General features: G+C 45.6%; 1 protein-coding gene across 1 annotated transcript in view; it reads left to right on the forward strand.

Annotated features, from left to right (window-relative positions):
* The window catches only part of IL7R (interleukin 7 receptor), a 492,420-nt gene that overhangs the window by 434,334 nt on the left and 37,558 nt on the right, over window positions 1–20,528 (forward strand). Inside the window, exon 7 of the mRNA XM_085631005.1 lies at window positions 11,154–11,229. Within this exon, the coding sequence (XP_085487131.1) occupies window positions 11,154–11,229 (76 nt within the window). The remainder of the gene's footprint in view (window positions 1–11,153; window positions 11,230–20,528) is intronic.

The following is a 20,528-nucleotide window of genomic DNA, read 5'->3' on the forward strand; positions in this document are numbered from 1 at the left end:
CTTTGTTTCTGGAACTAGGTCCGTATTCGAAACGATGTTTATTCTAAAGAAATAATCCACATCCCCAAAACCATGGGAAGGAAGTTGTTATCATGACCACGCTACATAGCCCCAGTGTTTGGTACTGGGCTACTTCTCACGTCCAAAAATGTAATTTACAATGTGTTATGTACATTTCTGTTTGGTCAGTTTCTGTAGCCAAGACAAGTGCATCAGTTCCCTAAAATAAATCACTTTTGCACATCTGCAAAGTTGGGCAATAATATTTATGCTGCTGTGCCAGGAGCCTCTCCAGCGAGACCAAAGGGGATGATGGACAGAGTGTTGAACATTGCAGGCACTCACCCCCAGCCAACTGATCTGGGTTTAATCCATCATCACTCTTTAGCTCACTCCGCCACCCCAGTTCAGACATGGCCATATGCAAAACAGTCTAACCCTGTGCCTCATGGGAACAGTCCAGACCGAACTGCCAAGCCATGCCTTCCCTGGACCGGAAACAAGCTTCCTAGGGTCTCCAAGGCAGACTCTGTCCCTGAATCAAGAGTGTAAATATACGCATTGGCGTCAATTCACCGAAATCCCAGAGGTAGGGAAAGTGGCATCACATGTACTTTTCTACCAATGACATTACAGGAAGTGACTTTATTTGGGCTTTGACCCACTGTCACTCTCCCTCCACTGTCTGTTAACTGTCAAACTTTTTTTATTCTCTCTCACCTGTCGTTCTCACCGGTTGTTGTCTCGTTCGCACACATGCTGTCTATCGGAACTGCATCTGTCTCACTGATCTCCTTATAATACTTTTCTTCCTCTCATTCACTAGACTTTCTATTCTGTTCTGTCTCTTTCTCGCCTCTATTTCACCTGTTTCCACCCTCTCTTACTCTCTTGTTTGTCTCTTTCTCACCTGTCTCGTTCCCAATATGATCGGCATATCTCTCACCTTTCCTCCTTCCTGCCTCTCCCTCATCTGTTTTCTAACCTGCCTGTGTTTCTCTCTAAACTGTTTAATCACTTTGTATCCTATTCAAATGTCTCTATATCAACACTCCTAATTGTCTCCTGTCTTTCAGCTATCTCTTTCTCTCTCTCTCTCTCTCTCTCTCTCTCTCTCTCCCTCTCCCTCTCTCTCCCCTCCCCCCCTCCACAGGCTCAGAGCCAGCAAGAGACACTGAGATGCCTTTGTACTGAGGTACCTCCACTTGCAACTATAAATGATTTTACAATCCTCTGAACAGGGGTTGTAAGCACAGCGCTACAGGTGGCAGGACGCAATTCAGGGCTCGCAGCTCCGACCCTTGGTCACCCATAGATGACGTCTGTAATTGTGCATCTGCAAGTCTGTTTCTTTTAGTCCAATTCACAGTGCCTGTTTAACAAAACATGCTCGTAGATCAGAAATGTGTAGCCCTGATCTATCACCTTTCATTCATCTTTGGGGATTCCAGTGAGTTCTGTGGGAACAGCTCTCTCATTTGATGTAATCTACAGATCATTTGCCCCTGCCTGGAAAATCAAAATCCTCCACTGAGCTCGGTATCTGGCACCCAAACAATGACAGCTTTAGCTTTGTACTAAAACCCCTAAAATCCCATGACAAGGACTTTCCATATTACCACTGGGATGCGTGGACATCTCCTTTGTCAGGGCATCAGCAAAATTAACCTCTCCTAAATTGAGGTCTTGGTATTTATGAGCTCACTAATGAAGGCGACCACTTCATTTCGGGATATAAATACAATCATGACACAGTAACATGACAGGGTTAAAAATGACACCTGTCTCAGCAAGGAGTCTGAGGTTGTTTTCACTATTAAAAATACTAAAATGTAGGTGTTTCTAGGAAGGACACATTTTTCAACCACTTTCATTTTTTTTGCCTAAAGACCCATATGTAACTCTTTAGATCTTTCCAGGTCCAAGTTTGTTCTGGTCAGCAGTGGAATGGATCGGACATTACATGTCAATCCTTAGAGACGTATCAAATCATGGAGTGCTTAATTTGTAAGAAAACAAATAATCAAAATTGGGAGCCCAAAAATTATCCTAGGAATCTACTGCAGTGCTGCTGAATGCCAGTGGGTGTTGAATACGAAGCGTGCGTCCTGAGTTCAGTTCGGCTTATTTCTTCCTCACTCTACAGTTGTCTCTTTATCCCATTCTTCCAGGTTCTTTTTCTGTGCAGCTTTTTCCCCTTGTGTTCTCCTGTCTTTCGCCTCCTTCGTTGTCCTTTTTCTGCCCTTCTCTCTCCTGTTCTGGCCCAATGTCTGATGGTGAAAAATAATTTGTGATCCCTGTAAATGAGTGCTGTTGCCCACTCCTTTTAACCGCATGCACATCTTAAGCTCTACAAATAAGCAAACTGCTGTATCAACTTTGCACCGCTTTTATGTTCATTGTGTTCACAATATTAGGATTTATACCTTTTACCAATTTTCTATTTAATAATGATTGTTGAATGTGGGTATTTGCTTCTGTTATACGTGCTATGTCCTACTCACGCCCTCTTTTGTCACTTATCCTGCCTTCCATTCTCCATGATCTTCTCCTATTTGGTACCATCATTTCTCTCTGTTATGTGGTGTGACAACTTGCCTGTTGACAAGCATGGTGATGAAAGTGCCTGGAATAAACTGCTCTGAGAAGTGTATCGTGGTCTTGAGAGTCATCACTTCAAAAATATTTGCCACATTTCAATGTTGTGTTAACATCGTGCCCGACGATGCAAAATCTGGTTTCCAAAAGCTCACAGTTTTGTGGTCAAGAAACAGAACCAAATCTAGATAAAGTGAACTTCTCAGGACCCTTTGACTCATCTAGATTTTCTTCTGTCAAGTGAGTTAGGACCTTATTTAGAGTTTGACAGACAGCTTACTCTGTCACAAACATGATGGATATTCTGTCCACCTTCTTACCTGTGCATTATATCCAAACAACTAGATCATAAATGGAGAATGAGCAGAACTGCACTGTCTGGAGCATATTAATATCTGCCCTTAGCTGCTACTACCAAACAATCCAGACCACCAAACGCAGTGCCCTGCCAGACCACATCGATGCCAGCACCAACAGAAAAAAAAAAAAAAACAATGTTATGGATTTCATCTCACCAGCGGCCGCTTCAAACTCAATCAACACCTAACAGGACCTCTGCAACAATCTCACTCAATTCTTCAGCTAGAAAATCACCACCATTTACAGCAATCTCAACCCTTAACTGTACCTGGAAGATCTCCTGATCTTATTCAAAGAACTAATGCCAACCAAAGGGCCTGTCATTACCCCAGAATAAACTGCTGCCACCATGAAGTCCATCCACTTAAGGGCCCCATAGGACCCCTATTCCCACCACTCCTACTCTAGAGGACTGCAACCCATCAGCTCCATGCTCATATCCACTCTGAAAGCTTCACCTCTTCCGCAACTCCCACCGATGCTCATTCAACCCCTACACAAAATCAGAATCCAGGAACACGCACTCTGATGCATCTGCTCTTTCCTGACTGGAATGACCCAGTTAGTCAGCCTGGTACCATACAACTCAGACGCCCACAACTTTATCTGCTGAGTTTCTCTGGGATCCTCTCTGGGCCCGATCCTCTTTAATGCCTGCATGACTCCTTTAGCCAGTGTTAGACCTGGCATCATTGGCATGAGTCTCTCCTCCATTTTTTCTGTTTGCCTCCTCTGTTTACGATGTTTTTGCTGGATTATTGCTTTGGGCACTGTGCCACTGCTGATCAGTGCCACAGTGCAAGTGCTCCCTATGCTAAATTGTTACGTTGATTGGTGTTACCATGATTGGCTTGGTTGACTTACTGTTCAGACCCTAGTCTAGTGCACTGCGCGTGCCAAGGGCGTGTAAGTTAACTGCTGCTGGTGGGCTTGCAGCACTGGTTGTGCCACCCACAGAAGCAGCGTGCAAAATGTGTCTCAGGCCTGCCACCGCGGCGCCTGCGTGCAGTCCCTGACTGCCATGTCGACTTGGTAAGGAAACCTACTTACCAGTCTCTAAACCTTCCCTTTGCCACATTTCAGACACCTCTATGGTAGGCCCTAGGGCAGGGTGCATTGTTGGTAAAAGGTAGGTCATGCCCTGATGTGTGTGGCATGACCTAATAGTGAATTACAGCCATTTTCGTTTTTCACTATTGAAGGGCTACCTGCCTCCAATAGGCCAGACTGGGCAGACTGATTATTAACTCCATTATAATCTATCTGACTCAGGGAGCATGGTAGCAAGTCGAGTTTAGTATCCCTGAACTCAGAATTTAATAACACACCCTTTAGGCTGGATGGTTTTTAAATTCTATGTTTGAAAATAGCACTTTTAGAAAGTGGCTATTTTCTTGTCCAACTATCTACCGGTCTCTGCTGGTTTGGTGTGTGTGTCAGGGGCTGGGTGGCTCCAGAGGTCTGAGTGAGTCAGTGTGGGGTGAATGGGGCGTTTACACGTAGAGTGAGGGAAGAGTAGCCTGCCCTGCCTGACACAATACTGGCCCCGCCTCCTGCTGGGCGACTGATAGCCCTGCTCCTACCGGTGACAATACTGGCTCCGCCTCCTGCTGGGCGGCTGAGGACTCTGCCCTGCCCAGTGAATAGGCCAGGTGCCTCTGCCTGGCAACACCCACAACAAACCTGAGATGGTGGGAATCGCCCTGCTTGGACAAAGGGAACAAAGGGAAAAAGGGGTATAAGAGAAGGACCCCTGAACCAAGAACTCAGATCACTTCTGACAAGGAAACCTGTACCAAGGACAAGAAGCCTGCTGATCTAAGGACTTGCCTCCCCTTTCTGCCAGAGTGCTGTTTTGCTGTGGAGGAACCTGAAAGCTGCTTCTTTATTTTTGCCAAGGAACAAGGAGAGAGGAACTTGGTGTGTACTCTCTGAACACTTGCTAGAAAATCTCCAAGGACTGGAAGAGTGCCAGTCTCCTGTTGAAGTCACAGGGCCAAAGGACTTCACCATCTACTGAATTGCTGAATTGCTGGAAAGTGTTGTTTCCAGTACACAAGGGAAAATCTGCAGTCTCGACGCCAGCAGCAACGCCAGTGAGCAGTGGGTATCGGCCCCGGCTCCAAGTGACCCCGTCTCGACGCCGGTATCGACGCCAGTGAGGAGTGAGTATCGGCTCTGCCTCCAAGCGACCCCGTCCCGACGCCGCTGCTGATCGCATCGACTCGACGCCCTTCTCGACGCCGTGAGCGCTGCTCCGGCCCGACATCCCTCGACGCCGCTGCGGATTGACCCGACTCTGAGGCACGATCGACGCCGACCTCGACGCCGACATCTCGACGCCGTGGATCCTCGTTTTCTTCGTTCTCAAGGTACTGTACTTGTGGGGTCTGTTGCGACTCCAGGCTTGACGTAGCGCTCCTCGCGGTCGACGCCGAACCTTGGGAATCTTGTAGACTCGACGTCGTGTGACTCCTGTGGGGGTTACATTGTTGCCAAAGAACTGTGCTCAGAAGAATACTTTGCTAAAGAACTATTTGCCAAGAAGAAACCTTACTTGAACTATTATTTTTCCTTCCAAAGAGTATTTATTAAGACTGTGGTATATTTTTGTCGTTATTTGGTCTTGTGCTAAGCCTTATATAAAAATACTATTTTTATAATAACTTCTGTGTCGTGTCCATCTGTAGTGTATTCACTTTATTACTGTATGTGGTCATAAATGCTTAACACACTGCCTCTGAGATAAGCCTGTCTGCTCTGCCAAGCTACCAAGGGGGTAGCAGGGGTTATCTGAGTGTGTAATCCCCTTTCCCTGACTAGAGTTGGTTGGTCCCTATTTGTCAGAAGTGTATACCTCTGCCAACTAGAGACCGCCGGTTCTAACAGCCAGCATCATCCACTTGCATGACCTCAACATCCTCTCCTACACCAACAATGCACAACTCATTCTCTCCCTCACGAATAAGATGCCCAGTACCCAGATCAAGTTCAAGCGTGCATGACTGAAATTGCCCCTTGGATGAAGACCAATTGTCCGAATTATCAGGAAGAGCACTTCATTAAGGGACTCCACCTGGTAGCCAACAGAACTAGCACTGTCTCCCTCCACCCAGACAAAAGAGCCTCGGGCTCGTCATCGACTGAAAACCCGGCATGACTAATGAAGTCAAAACTGTCACCGCCTCATGCTTCCACACCCTGAAGATGCTGAGAAAGATTTTCAAATGGCTCCTAATCAGCACCCTAAAAAGTGCCATGCACACCTTTATCACAAGCAAGCTGGGCTACAGGAACACCCTCTATGCCTGGATCAACAAAAAACTCACTGTAAACGGCCAGAATCACTCTCAAACCCCTACTTTGCACTCACATTACACCACCCCTGAAGGAGCTCCACTGGCTCCCCATACACAAATGAGGACAATTCAAACTCCAACCCACCCTTTCAAGGCACTGCATAACAGTGGACCAGCACACCTCAACAATTGCATTGCTTTCACAATCCTTCCAGACATCTCCGCTCGTCCAGACTCCTGCTTGCATAATCCCAAACATACAGGAAACCATATCCGACGGTCAAGCATTCTCCTACATCTCTCCCAAAACATGGAATGATCTGATGCTACAAATAGAAGTCTCCTCCTCACTTTCTTGAATTCCACAAGAAGCTGAAGACCGGGATTTTTTTTTTAGCCCACTGGGCCATAGGTTTAACTAGACCCACACCTGCTCAGCACAGGGATACCCACGGGTGAAAGTGCACTCTGCAAATCTGCAAAACATAACATAAAACTTGAAATAAAGTGGACAGGATAGTTTCCACATTGTGATGGAGTAAACCATCTGCCAAACTCTATACCATAACCCTAGATGACAGACAGCACTATCAGACTTGCTCCTGAAAGACATGTCTATTTACAAGTAATGTTGCATAGTTTATTACGCAGAATACTGAGATTATACGAGACGTCAGACCAAAGGTCCAGGGAGTAAATTACTACTCAGTAGTAGTAAGAGCAATATATGTCAAAGGTTTTTCTTAACAATGCCTTAAAACGTCCTCACATAACAAGGAAAATAAAACAGGCGGTGGAGTGGCATGCATCCTTAGCACCTTATTTAGAGCTTGGCAGATGGACTAGTGTCCTTCAGGGTGGCAGAGGACATTACCTTCACCGTTCTGATGGACCTCCACCCACCAAATTCAGAGTGGTCAGCCAGCCCAGCAGACAACTTTGTACTTTGAAAGGAACCGCTGTAGCTGTGGTTCCTTTCAATCTGCTTAAAGTTTGGTGCATGTCTGCCATGGGTTTTGACGGACGTACACCAAACTTTCAACATGTTTTTCCTGACTTTTAAAAAACAAACTCCCTCAGGAACAGTACAGGAAAAAAATGCAGTGCACCATCCACCTTAAATATAGCGCACAGTATTATGTCCTTCCTCCGCTGGACCCTGTTCCATCAAGCCTTTGGAGCAAGATATCCATTGGTGGTGCCAATCGGGGCTATGTTCACAGAAATCTGACAGTCCGCCCGACTTTAAATGAGGCGAGTGGACCAATGGTTTGAAGGACAGGGTACTCCACCACATCTGCCCTAAATAAGACAATCAGTCTTCAAATAACACTTGAAATACAAAATAAAACTCACCTCATCTTTTTCCTTTTTAAATTTTGTTGTCACCTCTCTCTAAATTTTCACTTGGCATACATGACTAAACACCAGTTGTCTCTCAGGGAGCCCCATACCTGCGCCTTTTTTACCTTTAATAAATGTACGGCACCTAAACTGCTGGTTCCCCTTCAGCCAGGTTTTAGATCTGACCATTGAAACTGGTGCATGAAGTATCCTAGCCCAAATTTACAATACCATAGCCCCAGCTCTCGCACATGCCTAAACTATAGCCATGACGCAAAGCATCACAGACCCAGAAGCAATCAATTTCTTACACACAAATCTAAAACTATTTGTTTTGTTACCCAGTCCCTTGATAATGCATGCAAAGAGAGTACAAAAGAGAAAATTATCAGAAAAAACAGTTCAAGTATTTGGCACTAAGCCAATAGACTAAAATAGAGTGGCCCAGTTTTGGATGTCACGTTCAAACAGCAGTTTTTGGGTGAGCCTGCTCATGACATCATCATCACGCAACTCATTGTAGATTTTGCGTTTGTACAGTTTTTCCTTGTTCACACAACACGGAGCTGCAGTTTTCAGGTCTCACCTGTCAGGCCCTGATAGCTATCTGGTTGCGAAAGACCTATCGTGTGCTTACCAAGAACCTACAATGGGCTTACAGCCCCTCCCCATCCCCCATTGCTTACCAGTGATTGTTTTTATTTGCACTCATCTTTGCTTGCTTCTTATTCAGTGGCTCACCTTGTCCCATCTTGTCCATCTTGTGTTGGTCCCTGTCCTGGAACAAAGACTGTTTACCATTCTTTTGTATGATGTATCCTTCTCATGCTCAGATTTAGGGAATACATTTTTACTTTTGCACTAAGTACTCCATGAAAGTGCATATGTTTCCTTGCTCTACCGCCTTTTCCTCGAAGTGCTGCTTCTCCCTTCACATCCCTCTACCTCGGGTCATCTGTTGACTCTTTCGATCAGAATAATATTCATCTGTGTTCTGCATTGCAAGGCATGTGAACCTCCAGCATCCTGTCCCACCATGCTCTGGTTTGTAATATCCCCCGGAGAGGCACACAGCCACAAGAAATAGATAAAACATTTGGGACATAGCTATAACTAAGGGATACGTTTGTGTTTACTCAACAAGCTTGACCTTATGTAATGTGCAATGTTGTTATTGAAATATTTGGTCATCTGCATACTGCTGTTTTAAAATTGAGAGGGTCTTGCGGATGCAACGTAAAAAGTAAACAAGTTGGGAAACACATGTTGGCCTAGTTAGAGATTCCCACTGTGTACAAAGAACAAGATATTGGGGGGCAGATTTACAAGAACTGGCGCATCCCTGCATATTAGCAGGGATGTGCCAGCTAAATTGCGACCCGTAAAATAACCCTTGCGCCACCATGGATGCGCCGCATTTACAATGCAGCGCAAGGATATACAGATGCGTGATGCATCTATTCGGGGTAAGGGCAGCACATTGCTGGAGTCATGTCGCAACTACGATGCAACTCCATCAATGGTTAGGAATGCCTATTTCTAACATCCTGCGTCACTCCTTATGCCTGCTTCAAGCAGGTGCAAGGTTTTGTCAGAGTGGCGTCGTAAAAGTGACTCCGTGAAATCTTGTAGATTTCACTGCGTCACTTTTACAAGGCATTCCTGCGTGGGAACGCCCACTCTGCATACATTATACCTGACGCAGGTATAATGTAGTTCAGGGCTTTACAACGTGATGCATCGCCCTAGATTTAAATCGCCTTAGTTGTAAATCTGTCTCAACGTGGTGCATTGTTTACGACACCGCTGCACCAGAGAAGTGACGCAACGGCAGCGTAAAGTTGTCGTAAGCGGCTTGTAAATCTGCCCCTGGATCTTTTACTTCAAATAAAGTATTGAGAACTTTATGGAACAAACCTGATGCACTAGAATTAATAATATCCAAAAAATCGAAATCTTCTCATTGTTGAATCATGTCAATAAGATTTATATGGCCTCAAACGGCATCTGTCTTTTCATGGTATTCTATATGGTGACAGGGGATATAATAGCACATTTAGGTCTACTCTATGTCTAAAAAAAACCCTATATTTTTCCCCTAAACCTTTAGTTTATAAATGATTTCATGACTAGTCTCGGTTGGTTTTCTTGCTTTGTAGCTAACCTGAGACCACTGTTTAGGATAAGAGAGAAGTTATCCCACCATGTTGAACTGCAATGTGGGGTAGTTAAAAAGCCTCAAGCTCACTCAAAATTGTATACACAATTATGTAATTATTCTTCAATTGTCTATTTCCATTATTGGTAAATATTGGATTTTTTTATTATTTGCCCTCTGCTTACAAGTATTTAGTCGTATTTGGGTGTCTTCCCCCACGACTTCGTCAGGGTTAGAAATCAAACAAAAAAGTCACAGGGTGATAACTGTCACGATGTAGGACCAATATTTGGTCTCTATAAAACTGAGACTTTATAGGGTGAGTAGTTTTTAGAAGGGGGGCATGGTTTTAGGGCCCAGGGCTTTGTTGTAGTTCTAAGGGCTGAGGTCGGGTTGGGGGGGTAGCTTTTAAGGGTGGAGGGCGGTTTTAGTGTTCAGGGTAGGGGAGTCAGGGCAGTCTTTTTGAAAGGGGGCAGGGTTTCAGGGCTCAGGGTGGGGGAAGGAGTCGGGTAGTTTTAACGGCTGGGGCTGGGTTAAGGGGGAGTTTTTAGGGGTGGGTGTCAGATTTAGGGCTCAAGGCAGTGGGGTCGGGGTAGTTTTTTTAAAGGGGGGCAGGGGTTTAGTCCTCAGGGCATGAGAAGGAATAGGAGTAGTTTTAAGGGCAGCACAGGGTATGTTTTAGGGCTCAGGGTGGGGGGGCTGAGGTCGGGGTAGTTTTGGGTAGGGGCAGGGTTTTAGGCCTCAGGGGAGTGGTAGGGGAATGGGTAGTTTTAAAGGTAGGGCATCATAGGTTTTAGGCCTCAGGGCAGGGGGGGCGAGGTAGGGGGATAGAACTTTAGGGCTTAGGGAAGGGGGTTGGGGGTAGGGGTGAATTTTACCACGCATATTCCTATTCCGCACACTTTCTTTGTAAAGGCAAGATTGGCAAATGCAAGCGTGGTAAAGGCATGCCTGGTAAAGGAATGCATAGTTAAGATGCATTTATGGTTGGAACCGTGTTGTATAGGCGTGCATGGTTCAGCCATGCGTGCCTCTGTTATAGAACCCATTTCTGATGGAGTGTTTCTTCCCAAAAGTGGTTTTCCTAATGGTGAATATTGCAATTTTGGCAGGTAAACTTCTGCCTTCCTGGCAGATGCATCTTGATATGGTAGACTGAGTTTAGTCTCCCAAAGTTTTGAGGAAATTCTGCCAATGCTCTTGTTTCTATGTTTATTCCACAGTACCTTTATGACACTATTGTTTCTTTGGAGCGCTTATAAATAAAAATTACCAATGAAAATATGCATATAACTGTAAATGTCTGCACTGCTTTGTACTGTTTGGCATGTTCAGTGCCCGCTGCCTTTTAACTTTAATTGTTTATGTTTTTTTTCATATTTCTCTAATTTCAGAATCAAACCCTATGCATGGCCCCATATTCCAGATCATAAAACTACTTTGGAGCAGCTATGTAAGAAGCAAAGAAAGGTCTGCAACTTTCAGTGTTTATTGTACTACTCACTGTAATCTCCACTCTGTTACTATGGTCCATAATACAATAATCCAATATCATTATTTAGCCATAAGGACCATTACATATTATTACAATACAGTGGTATTCCAGTGAACAACGTGCTTGGTGCTCTCTTATGTGTGAGACACACATTTGATAGTGGTCCTTATTGTGCGTACCAAGTAAAGGAGAACTGCATCTATATATAAGAAAATTACTCTTTCTGTTTTTTTTCTCACTGGTATTGCCTGACAATTTCTGAATTCAGCACACGGGGCTACTGCTGTGCAGTCCCAAGTGTATATGACTTAGTATATGGTGCACAATGGTATGGAAAGTTAAATGGCACCTGCAGACTGCAACACCTATTGTGCCATTCACTAGGCTAACAAGGAAAAACATGGCTTCAGGATAACATGTGTAGGCTGACTGCCATAGCTTTTAAACCTGTAGGTGAACCTGTCAAAATAATCTTTATTTGACAGGAAGGAACCCTACTTATAAAACTGAAGTTTTAAGTAAGCCACCTCTAAGTAGGCCTTGTAGCCTATGAGGTAGGATTTCCCGTGTGTAAAAGAGGAGCATGTAAGAATTTTAAGTTGGCTTGGGTGATTAGCCTCAAACGTAATTTTCACTGTAAAGAGCTGTAGCTGGCTCTAGGCTAAAACCTAATGTGCTAATAAAATACTATACTTTCTAACTTTGCATTGGGATAAGTTACAAAGATTATTCAACAAATGTTTATATTTATTAGAAATCCAATTTAATGGGAATTTGGAGTTTTGATAATTATACAGGAAAGTAGCTTTTAAAAAGTTAGACTTTGCCTGCCTGAAGCTCCAGTAGGCTCATTATCATTAGCCTGCCAGAATCTGCCCTACTGTCAACGGATAAATAATCACTAGGACTTTTGGCAGGAAGACCTGGAAGTGAGGTATGTGACTCCTTGCAGCTAGGGAAAGGCAGTTGGAGAGGGTTGAGAGACTACACTAAGTTTAAAGGTACCAGGGTGAGACCTGCTAATTCATAGTTAAGTGTAAAGGGAGACCTGGAGAAGAGGAGTTATTTTATCCAAGGGTACAGTGTAGTTAACTTAGCACCATTCCGGTGGGAGGGGGAGTTTGACCAAAAATCAGTTTCCCATAGTTGAGGAGTAGGAGTTTGCTCATTTCCGAAGATACACCTCTAACTGTGCTGCCAGCCCCTCCAATGGACAGAAAGTTTCTTCCATGTTAGATTTTATTCAGAACTGTGGACTAGTTTGCAGTAAGGCTAATAGGATGAGCTGCAATCGAGGGAGGGTATCCCTGGAAAATATGTGCCTGTTGTTTAAAGACTGTCTGTTAGTCACCCCACCCACTGCCTAGTGATTTCTACAAAAATGGCCCCTGACTCCCATCACCTCAGTACACATCTGGACCTATGGCTGAACAGAAAAAGTCTGGAGCTGCTGTCTGTGATCTGTGTGGAGACCTGAAGGTCTGAACCTGCTCCCATTTGTTCCCAGGACTGAGAAGTGAACTCCAAGTGTCATTTGACAGACCTTTTGTGTAGCTACAGGAATGCAGCAAGCTGCAAGAGGCCTTATTCTTTGAGTGCCCAGCTGGCCAGTAGCAATTGCACATGGCCTCTGCTGCATTGCGTTCTTACCCCTACATGCTGTACCTAAGGTCCTAGAAGGCTTAGAAGACACCAAGAAGAACTGCTCCAGAAAGTGTGAAATGTTGGAATTTAGAAATCTTAGTCTCTCCAGAGCTTCAATGGGACATTGCAGTAAGAGTGTCCAATTTCAAATCAACTTCTTCGAAGAAATCTTGCAGGCTTGCCTCACTGGAGGATTTTCAGCTCCAAAAAAAACCTTACATCCGAAGGTAAAAATCTTGATCGGGTAACAGCATGAAAAGTATGTGACCGACAGAAGAACTTCAGCAGCAAAAATGAACATTTCTCTCTCTGAGCTTTTTCTGTCAACCCAGAGGCTTCAGCAGGTCCTCATTCACCAGCTGTACAACTTAAAGAGAATTTCGCCATATACAGTCAATCACCTATCCCTGCTGGAAGATTTTGACTTCCATAATATAGACTCAGTCAGAAGGTAACACATTTGACTGGGGTGACCCCTTGTGGCATCTGTAGGAAGCTAGTTTAGTATATTGTGTTTACTCTAAGGAGTGATGCACCTTGCACTAATCCAGGCAACCCTTCTGGTAATTTTTGTGGTCTTTGATAACCACAGAAAGCTCTCCAAGTGGTAGCTGTGGAGAGCAGCCTTCTGGCTTATCTTAAAGGGGTGTAAAGCAGCTTGTTTTACCACATTTAATCGACAGTGTAGATTAGATGAAAAAGAACCCCACAGTGTTTATAGAAATAAGTCTATTTATTATGCAACACAATCACTAACACATTGGTATATCTCCTACCCGCAGATATCAACAATATACACAAGAATACTTCAAAACAACCAGGTAAGTAGCACAATGATACACTGGTCTCCAGGAGCAGACCAAAGCATATACTAAGAAAGTGGAATGCAAACTGCAAGGAAGAACGGTACTTGGACCAGAAGACTCAAAGGAGCTGGAGAACCAAGGAACCACCCTAGGTACGTACCCAGAAACCCCACGGAGGCTGTGTGCAGAGTGGAAACACAGGCGTGTGCCCAAGGGAAGTCAACAGAGAAGTCGTGGTTGCAGTTTTAAAGAAGAAGGACCCTTCCCAGAGGACCCTGAAGAAACCCTTTGGAGGACTGAAGGTTGGAGAGCCACCCAACATGTGGAAGCCCCAGGAACCTGCACCAAGGAAGCTTGGTGCAGAGGGGTGAAGTGATGTTGGAACCTGCCATAGACGTCAATGGAGGACTTTGGAGAAAAGGCCTCTGGAGAAGTCTCTGAAGATGTTCGGTGGAATCCAAGAGTGTATTTATGAAGAGGAGAACCTGCACGCAGAGGGGTCAGAGTCTATGCCACTCGGGGTTGATCCAGTGGCACGGAAGCACAATGCCCACCCTTGGCAGGGAGCACAGGAGTGAAGACGATGATCTTCTCGCTGCAGCTGTGAGGACCAGGCGATGCTGAGGAATACCAGGAGCTATGCACAAGCTGTCCCACATTGGATGTCGGTGTCTAGGTGGTCGGTGTCCGAGGGGAGCACTAACAAGCCTTGGTAGACGCAACTGGCGTGGAAAGCAAAGAGATGCAAACGAGGGGACCAGCAAGGCCCAAGGGACTCACCAAGTGCAGTAGAGTCAGAGCAGGCACTGAGCAAGCAGGCGAGCCCACTGAAGCAAATGAAGAACCGTGAGAGGGCCCACAGGCCAAAGGCACTGGAGTCACAAGAGGACCTCAGGCAGCTCACCAAAGATGGAGGCCCACGGTACAAGGGACGTAATGAGGATGCGGGTCTTCAAGGGATGAGGTGCTGGAGGGTGGGGCTTCTTGTTGCATAAAGATCTTTGGAGTGCAGAGTCAACATGCCTTGGCAACGGCAAGTCGAACAGTGCAAAGGGGTTTGGTCCCAGTTGCTCTGACAAGAGATACTGTTTTCAAAATTGCAGAGAAGACAGGTCAGGCCTCTAGGGAGCTGCAGAACCACCACCTATGTTGCTGAGCCTTGGGAAGTCCATAGGACGACAGGAGCAGCAGACCGGTCAACTTTTTTGCAGTGCCTGCAGATGCAGGGGAGTGACTCCTTCACTCCAAGGGAGATTTCTTCAGATGCCCTTGATGCTCACACATCTTCTGGAGAACCTAAGGGAAGCACAGACACAGACGAGGCAGATGGCTTGAAGAACAGCAAGACCAGGAGCAGCAGGAGTCTTCCTTGATGCAGTATCGGTTCCAGTCGATGTCCAACGAAGTCCAAGTGTCTAGAGGGTCGAAAAGTGTCTTGGTTTCAGAGGCGAGTCCTTTTACACGATGAATCTGAGGACCCACCCAGAGGGGAGCCCTTAAGTACCCAAGGATAAGGGTTTCTGAACCGGCTCAAGGCGAGTATGCAAGGAGGGCACCAAAAGTGCCCTTTAATGCAGTCTAGTGGCGCTGGAAAGCATCCCCACCACAGCCCAATACACTGGGAGGATCACAATGACAAATGCTTCACTGCAGCACTAGGGAGCGTTGATGTGGTGTTTGGAGCCTACACTGGGGAGGGGAACACCCCTAACTGAAGATGAGGAGGTAGCAAAACCCTACCCCCTCATGAAGGATACACTGGTGCATGAGTTTGTTTTCACTCCTGAAGAGTATTGTAAGAAGGTTGGAAACACCCACAACGATTCACAACAGTCTTGTTGGGGATTACTTGTTAGACATCTCGTTGAAAAAGCTGCATGGGTGGGTGAAGGACAGTGAAGTGTAAACATATGATGGGCAATACAATTTGGGTATGTAGCTGAACATCTTGAGTACCTGTTCTTCAGAGTTACACCAGCATCTAGTAGACTCCAAGATGACTGCCTTCAGAAAGCATGGAAGGGCAGCAGATGTGTGGGTCCGTACTAGGGTGTCCAAGAAATCTCAGGGGGGTAATCTCAAGAAGGGGAGGTTCACAGTGAATGGGGTCGCTGTCACTCCTCTGTGGGATACTTGCTAGACACTATTGGTGGAAAGGCTGGTTTCACCATAAAACTATTTGCACCGAGAAGTCCATAGGTTGATGATTGTCTATGGGGGGAAAGTCTGAATACATCCCTTCCGCTTGGATAATGAGAACTGCCACAGCCTTTCTGTGTGGTCTCCCCCATTTGTTTATGACTGTTTTTGCTGGTTATTAAGCTCAAGTATGCACACTGGAAAACTAACTGATATATACATGTACACACACACACGCACACATACACACAAACACACACATATACATACATATATAATATAGTTAGGATTGTAGTTTTTAGGAAATGCATTTTTATGTTGCTGAAAACTTTGGTACCGTTTGACGAATCTTCACAAAATCTTCTAAAAAAGTGCTACCTTTTGCCTAGTTTGTGCAATCAAAGTTTGGGATGATCTGTCAAGTGTGGTGGGGCGGAGAAAAAAAGAGGTCTCAAAACTCTAAGGGGCATATTTACAAGGGCTTTATCTCCGCTTTTTTGGCTTACAAAGCCAAAAAAGCGGAGATAAAACCAGCGCCCTATTTACAAGAGGGTGCTAACATGCATAATCGTATGTTAGCACCCTTTTTCCCAACGCCTCACTTTGCATCTCCAATGAGATGCAAAGTGGGCATTACTGGGCGTACCCAAGATGGACTACCTTGCAAATATCGCTGATGTTTACATCGCGATATTTACAAGGCAGCCCACATGATTTTAGCACACATTAGATTTTGGCGAAAATTGCCGTTTTCGCCACAACCTAACGTCGGCTAAAATCCTGACTTAGCCATCCCTACTATAGGGGGTTGATTATGCTAATACAACCCCGTGGGTCGTATCAGCAAGGTTATCGCCCTTTTGCAGGGAACATCACTGGAAAACCAGCGATGTTCCCTGCAAAAGGGCGATAACCTCGCTATCTCTACAATTTTTATCGCCCTGGAGTAAGCGTTGTTAATAACGCGCTACCAGGGCGATAAATACCAGAGATAGCCTGCGATAATAAAATTATTGCTAAGCACGGCCAGCGATAATTATCGCTGGCCGTTGTTAATATGCCCCTAAATCTCTATCCATTTTCATTAAACTTTTTTGAACAGCAACAACTGCTAAATGGAATTACACCAAATTTGGTAGGAAAATTGATTTTGGTCCAGAAAGCGTGCTTTTTGTGATTTGGTGTAAATCTGTTCAGTAGTTTTAGGAAAATAAGGATCAATAACATTTGTATATATAGACGGTTGGGTTTGAGGGAGTCTCGCGAGAGTCCCTCAAACCCAATTTGAAAAATAGAGCCTTCTGATTGTCCCAGGGAGCTTTTTTCCCTTGGCCCATCTTGTTCCCGCAGGAGCAAGGCTCCTGCAGGACCGAGCACTCTGATTGGCTGCCAGTAACATGTAGAAAAACTGCGCTGGCAGCCACTACAGGACTCAAGTACGTAGTCCCGTCTCCTGAAGTAAAAACATTTTTAAAAAGTATACAGGAGCAGGGTAGGGATACTCTGCCCCCCTAGTCCTCGTAAGGTAATACCACCATATGACTCCAGTGGAATTGCAGTAAAAGAAAAAAAAATGGAGGCCTTTCAATTTTCGGTCTTGGCTATACAGTGCTTTTGCTTTCTCGAAGAGACATGTTGTGTTTAATCTGTGGGCTCCAACCCACCCACAGGCATCCCATTTGCTTGTTCCATCACCTGTCATGCATTGTCATGGCCCTTCTTTTGGTTAGCCCTCCCTCCAGAGGATGGACCAAGTACTTCTAAACATTCACTGCTCCTATTTTTAGGACCTACTTTTTTCTTTCTTTTTCAGCACTCTACACTATGCCACAGTGCACAAGCTCCGTCTCCTCCCACCCGCTCTCATTCCCCTTTCCACAGATTACCCCGTCACTGCTTTTCTTGCTTTCCGTTTCCCCCCACCTCCTTCCTCCCATCTCTGTTTTCTCCCTCTCACCTCCCAGTGCTTGACCTGGCCACGAATCACCCCCTCCCCTGACCACGTCACTGCTTTATACCCCCATTGTAGTCAGCTTTGTTCTTGTGAGTGGTGGTCCTCTGCCTTTTAATGTCCTTTTTACTGACATGCTGATGGGAGCATGTGTGCACGGCTGCTATTATTGGCACATGTGTAGTTTCTGTTTATTTTCAATGCGTGTGGGTACTAGGTGTGTGTGCGTGTTTACACATTTCTCCTGTGTAAAATGACTGAACTGTTTGTGGCTCATCTTGTTGCTTCTTATTTCATAGGATGGGACTCTTCAAATTTCTCCCATCAGGACACTTTCTTACTTTGTCCACATTCACCGGAGAAGTGTTTCCTTGCACCATTGTTGCTTAACTTGAATTCTCTTCCAAGGAGCCAGGCTGTGTCTTGATGTTGTCAAGTTCTGCCTGCTCCTCAGTGTCGATGGCAAAAGTAGTCCTTTTAATGTAGTTGCTGATGCGATGTATTTCCTCATGTTCATTACTGTAAGCCAGGCTAACACTGTGAGTCTTTCTCCGGTTTTTGTGCAGTTTTATATAGCACCAACATCACCCAAAGTTAGTGAAGCACTTTACGTTAGCACCGGTTACTTTTTTTGTGCAATATTACATAGCGCCAACCCCACTGAAGGTATTGGAGCGCTTTACATTTGCACCAGTTCCTTTGCACAAGGACGCATTCATTTTTCTAGGCATGGGGAGAGTAAGTGATTTGCCCAGAATCAAGGATGTTAAGCCAACGCCGAAATTCATACCTGGTTTACCAGCTCCATAGTGAGCAGTTGTCACCCTTACGCCATATCCTCTCCCAAGAGTCTCCCTAGCCTCAGACTCAGGTCCATATATTTTGATTACGGCCAAATCACGTAATCTCCTTGTGGCAGCCCACACTTGCTGTTGGGTGCCCGTCCATGTCCCGCCCGTCCCTGCTTGCCCCGCTGAACGCTGTTGCACAGGTTCCTTTTCTCTACCGACTCTGCTATTCAAAAATGTTTAATGCAGTTTTATATTGTGCCAACACCACCCAAAGTATTGGAGCGCTTTACTTTGCACCAGTTACTTTTGTTGTACAGTTTTATATAGCGCCAACACCACCGAAGGTATTGGAGCTCTTTAAATTAACACCAGTTACTTTTCACTAGGACACTGTAAACTTAGGCAAATCATTTATTCTCCCCATGGCAGCCCACATTTGCTGTTGGTTACCCATCAACCTCCTGCCTGTCGCTGCTTGCCGACACTGAGTTCCCATTGCACGAATCCCCTTTTCCCTCAGATCCCATCCACACCCAACTTTGCTATTCACATTTGTTTCTTTTGTGCAGTTTTATGTAGCAACAACACCACCTGAAGGTATTGGAGTGATTTACATAAGCCCCAGTTGCTTTTTTGTGCACTTTTTTATAGTGCCAAACACCTCCCGCCTGTCGCTGCTTCTCCACTGAACTGCGCTGCACAAATCCCCGATCCTCACCAGACTCTTTTTTTCACATTTGTTTCACACCATGCCGGGAGCCGGCTAGGGCCTAGGGGGCCCATGTGCTCCCTCTTTGCCACCAACATGGTGGTTGGTTGGTGCACCAGGTGAGCACCGGGGTGCCCACCTATAATTTGGAAATGCCCTAGGGTATGAGGTCCCCGGGGCCACAATAGGCTCAGGAAAGTGGGGGGTGTGGCCTAACTCCGCTTTATAATAACATGCTGCTCTCTGGGATGGGATCCCCGGGGCCTCCTGAGGCTCTGGAGGGGGGCAACTTGGTACCCTCTCCTCTTTTATTATATTTGGTCCAAAGGAATGGGGTCTCTAGGCCCAGAAAGCATTGGGAATGGGGCTGAATGCCCCCCTCTCCTGTTTGATTGTATTTGGGGCCTTTTAAGGGTCGGGCATGGCCTCCTCCTCTTTTTATTGATATTTAGCCCCAGATGATGGGGTCCTCGGGGTCAAGTAAATCTTGGAGAGGGGCTCCAAGCCCCTCCCCTTAATATATATGCTTTTGCCTCAGGGAATGGGGTCCCCGGGACCTGAAGGCTAATCCTACGCTGCGCACGCCAAAGGCTGTGCGCGATGTGCGATTCGCAGCCTGCTGGGGGGTTGGCCACAAGGCCTGGCAGCAGACTAAGCCCTGTGGCCAACTCTCGGCTGAATATGGCTAAAGGCCGTGCATGCTGTGGAGTTGGCTGACTCTGGGTGGCTGCCTGCGGGGAGTTTCAAGCCAGGCCCTGTGACCAACTTTATGCGGTGTGCAACTAAAAGGCCGTGCACAGCATGGCATTGACTGCCTGTTGGGGGCTTGATTGCCTCTGGGTGTGTTTCACTGAAAAAAACAAGGGTGCCATGCCGTTGATAAGACCGGATTCTTGCCTACCTGGTTATCTCCAAGAATCCTCACAGGTCGCCAGGATCTTTTTATCTGCCAAATAGCGTGGAGGGGATGAATACAATTATCAAAATATATTTACCATAATTAGATTTCATTCGGAAAGGACCACCGACTCTGAATCTAAAATTTGTAAGATTTTATTACAACCAAAAACAACAAGGTGTAGAAGGTAAATGGACACTAACACAAAAGCAAGCCTACGCAGGATTCTCATTCGACTTAAGACAAAAAGAATCACTGATTCTAAAATCATCAAAAAGGCAATTGTTAAACCAATATCTAAATTAGTCAAGGAAGGAAAGGTGTTAATCTGTCCCT

This window comes from Triturus cristatus, chromosome 2_1 (assembly GCF_964204655.1).
Source record: "Triturus cristatus chromosome 2_1, aTriCri1.1, whole genome shotgun sequence".
NCBI lineage: Eukaryota > Metazoa > Chordata > Amphibia > Caudata > Salamandridae > Triturus > Triturus cristatus.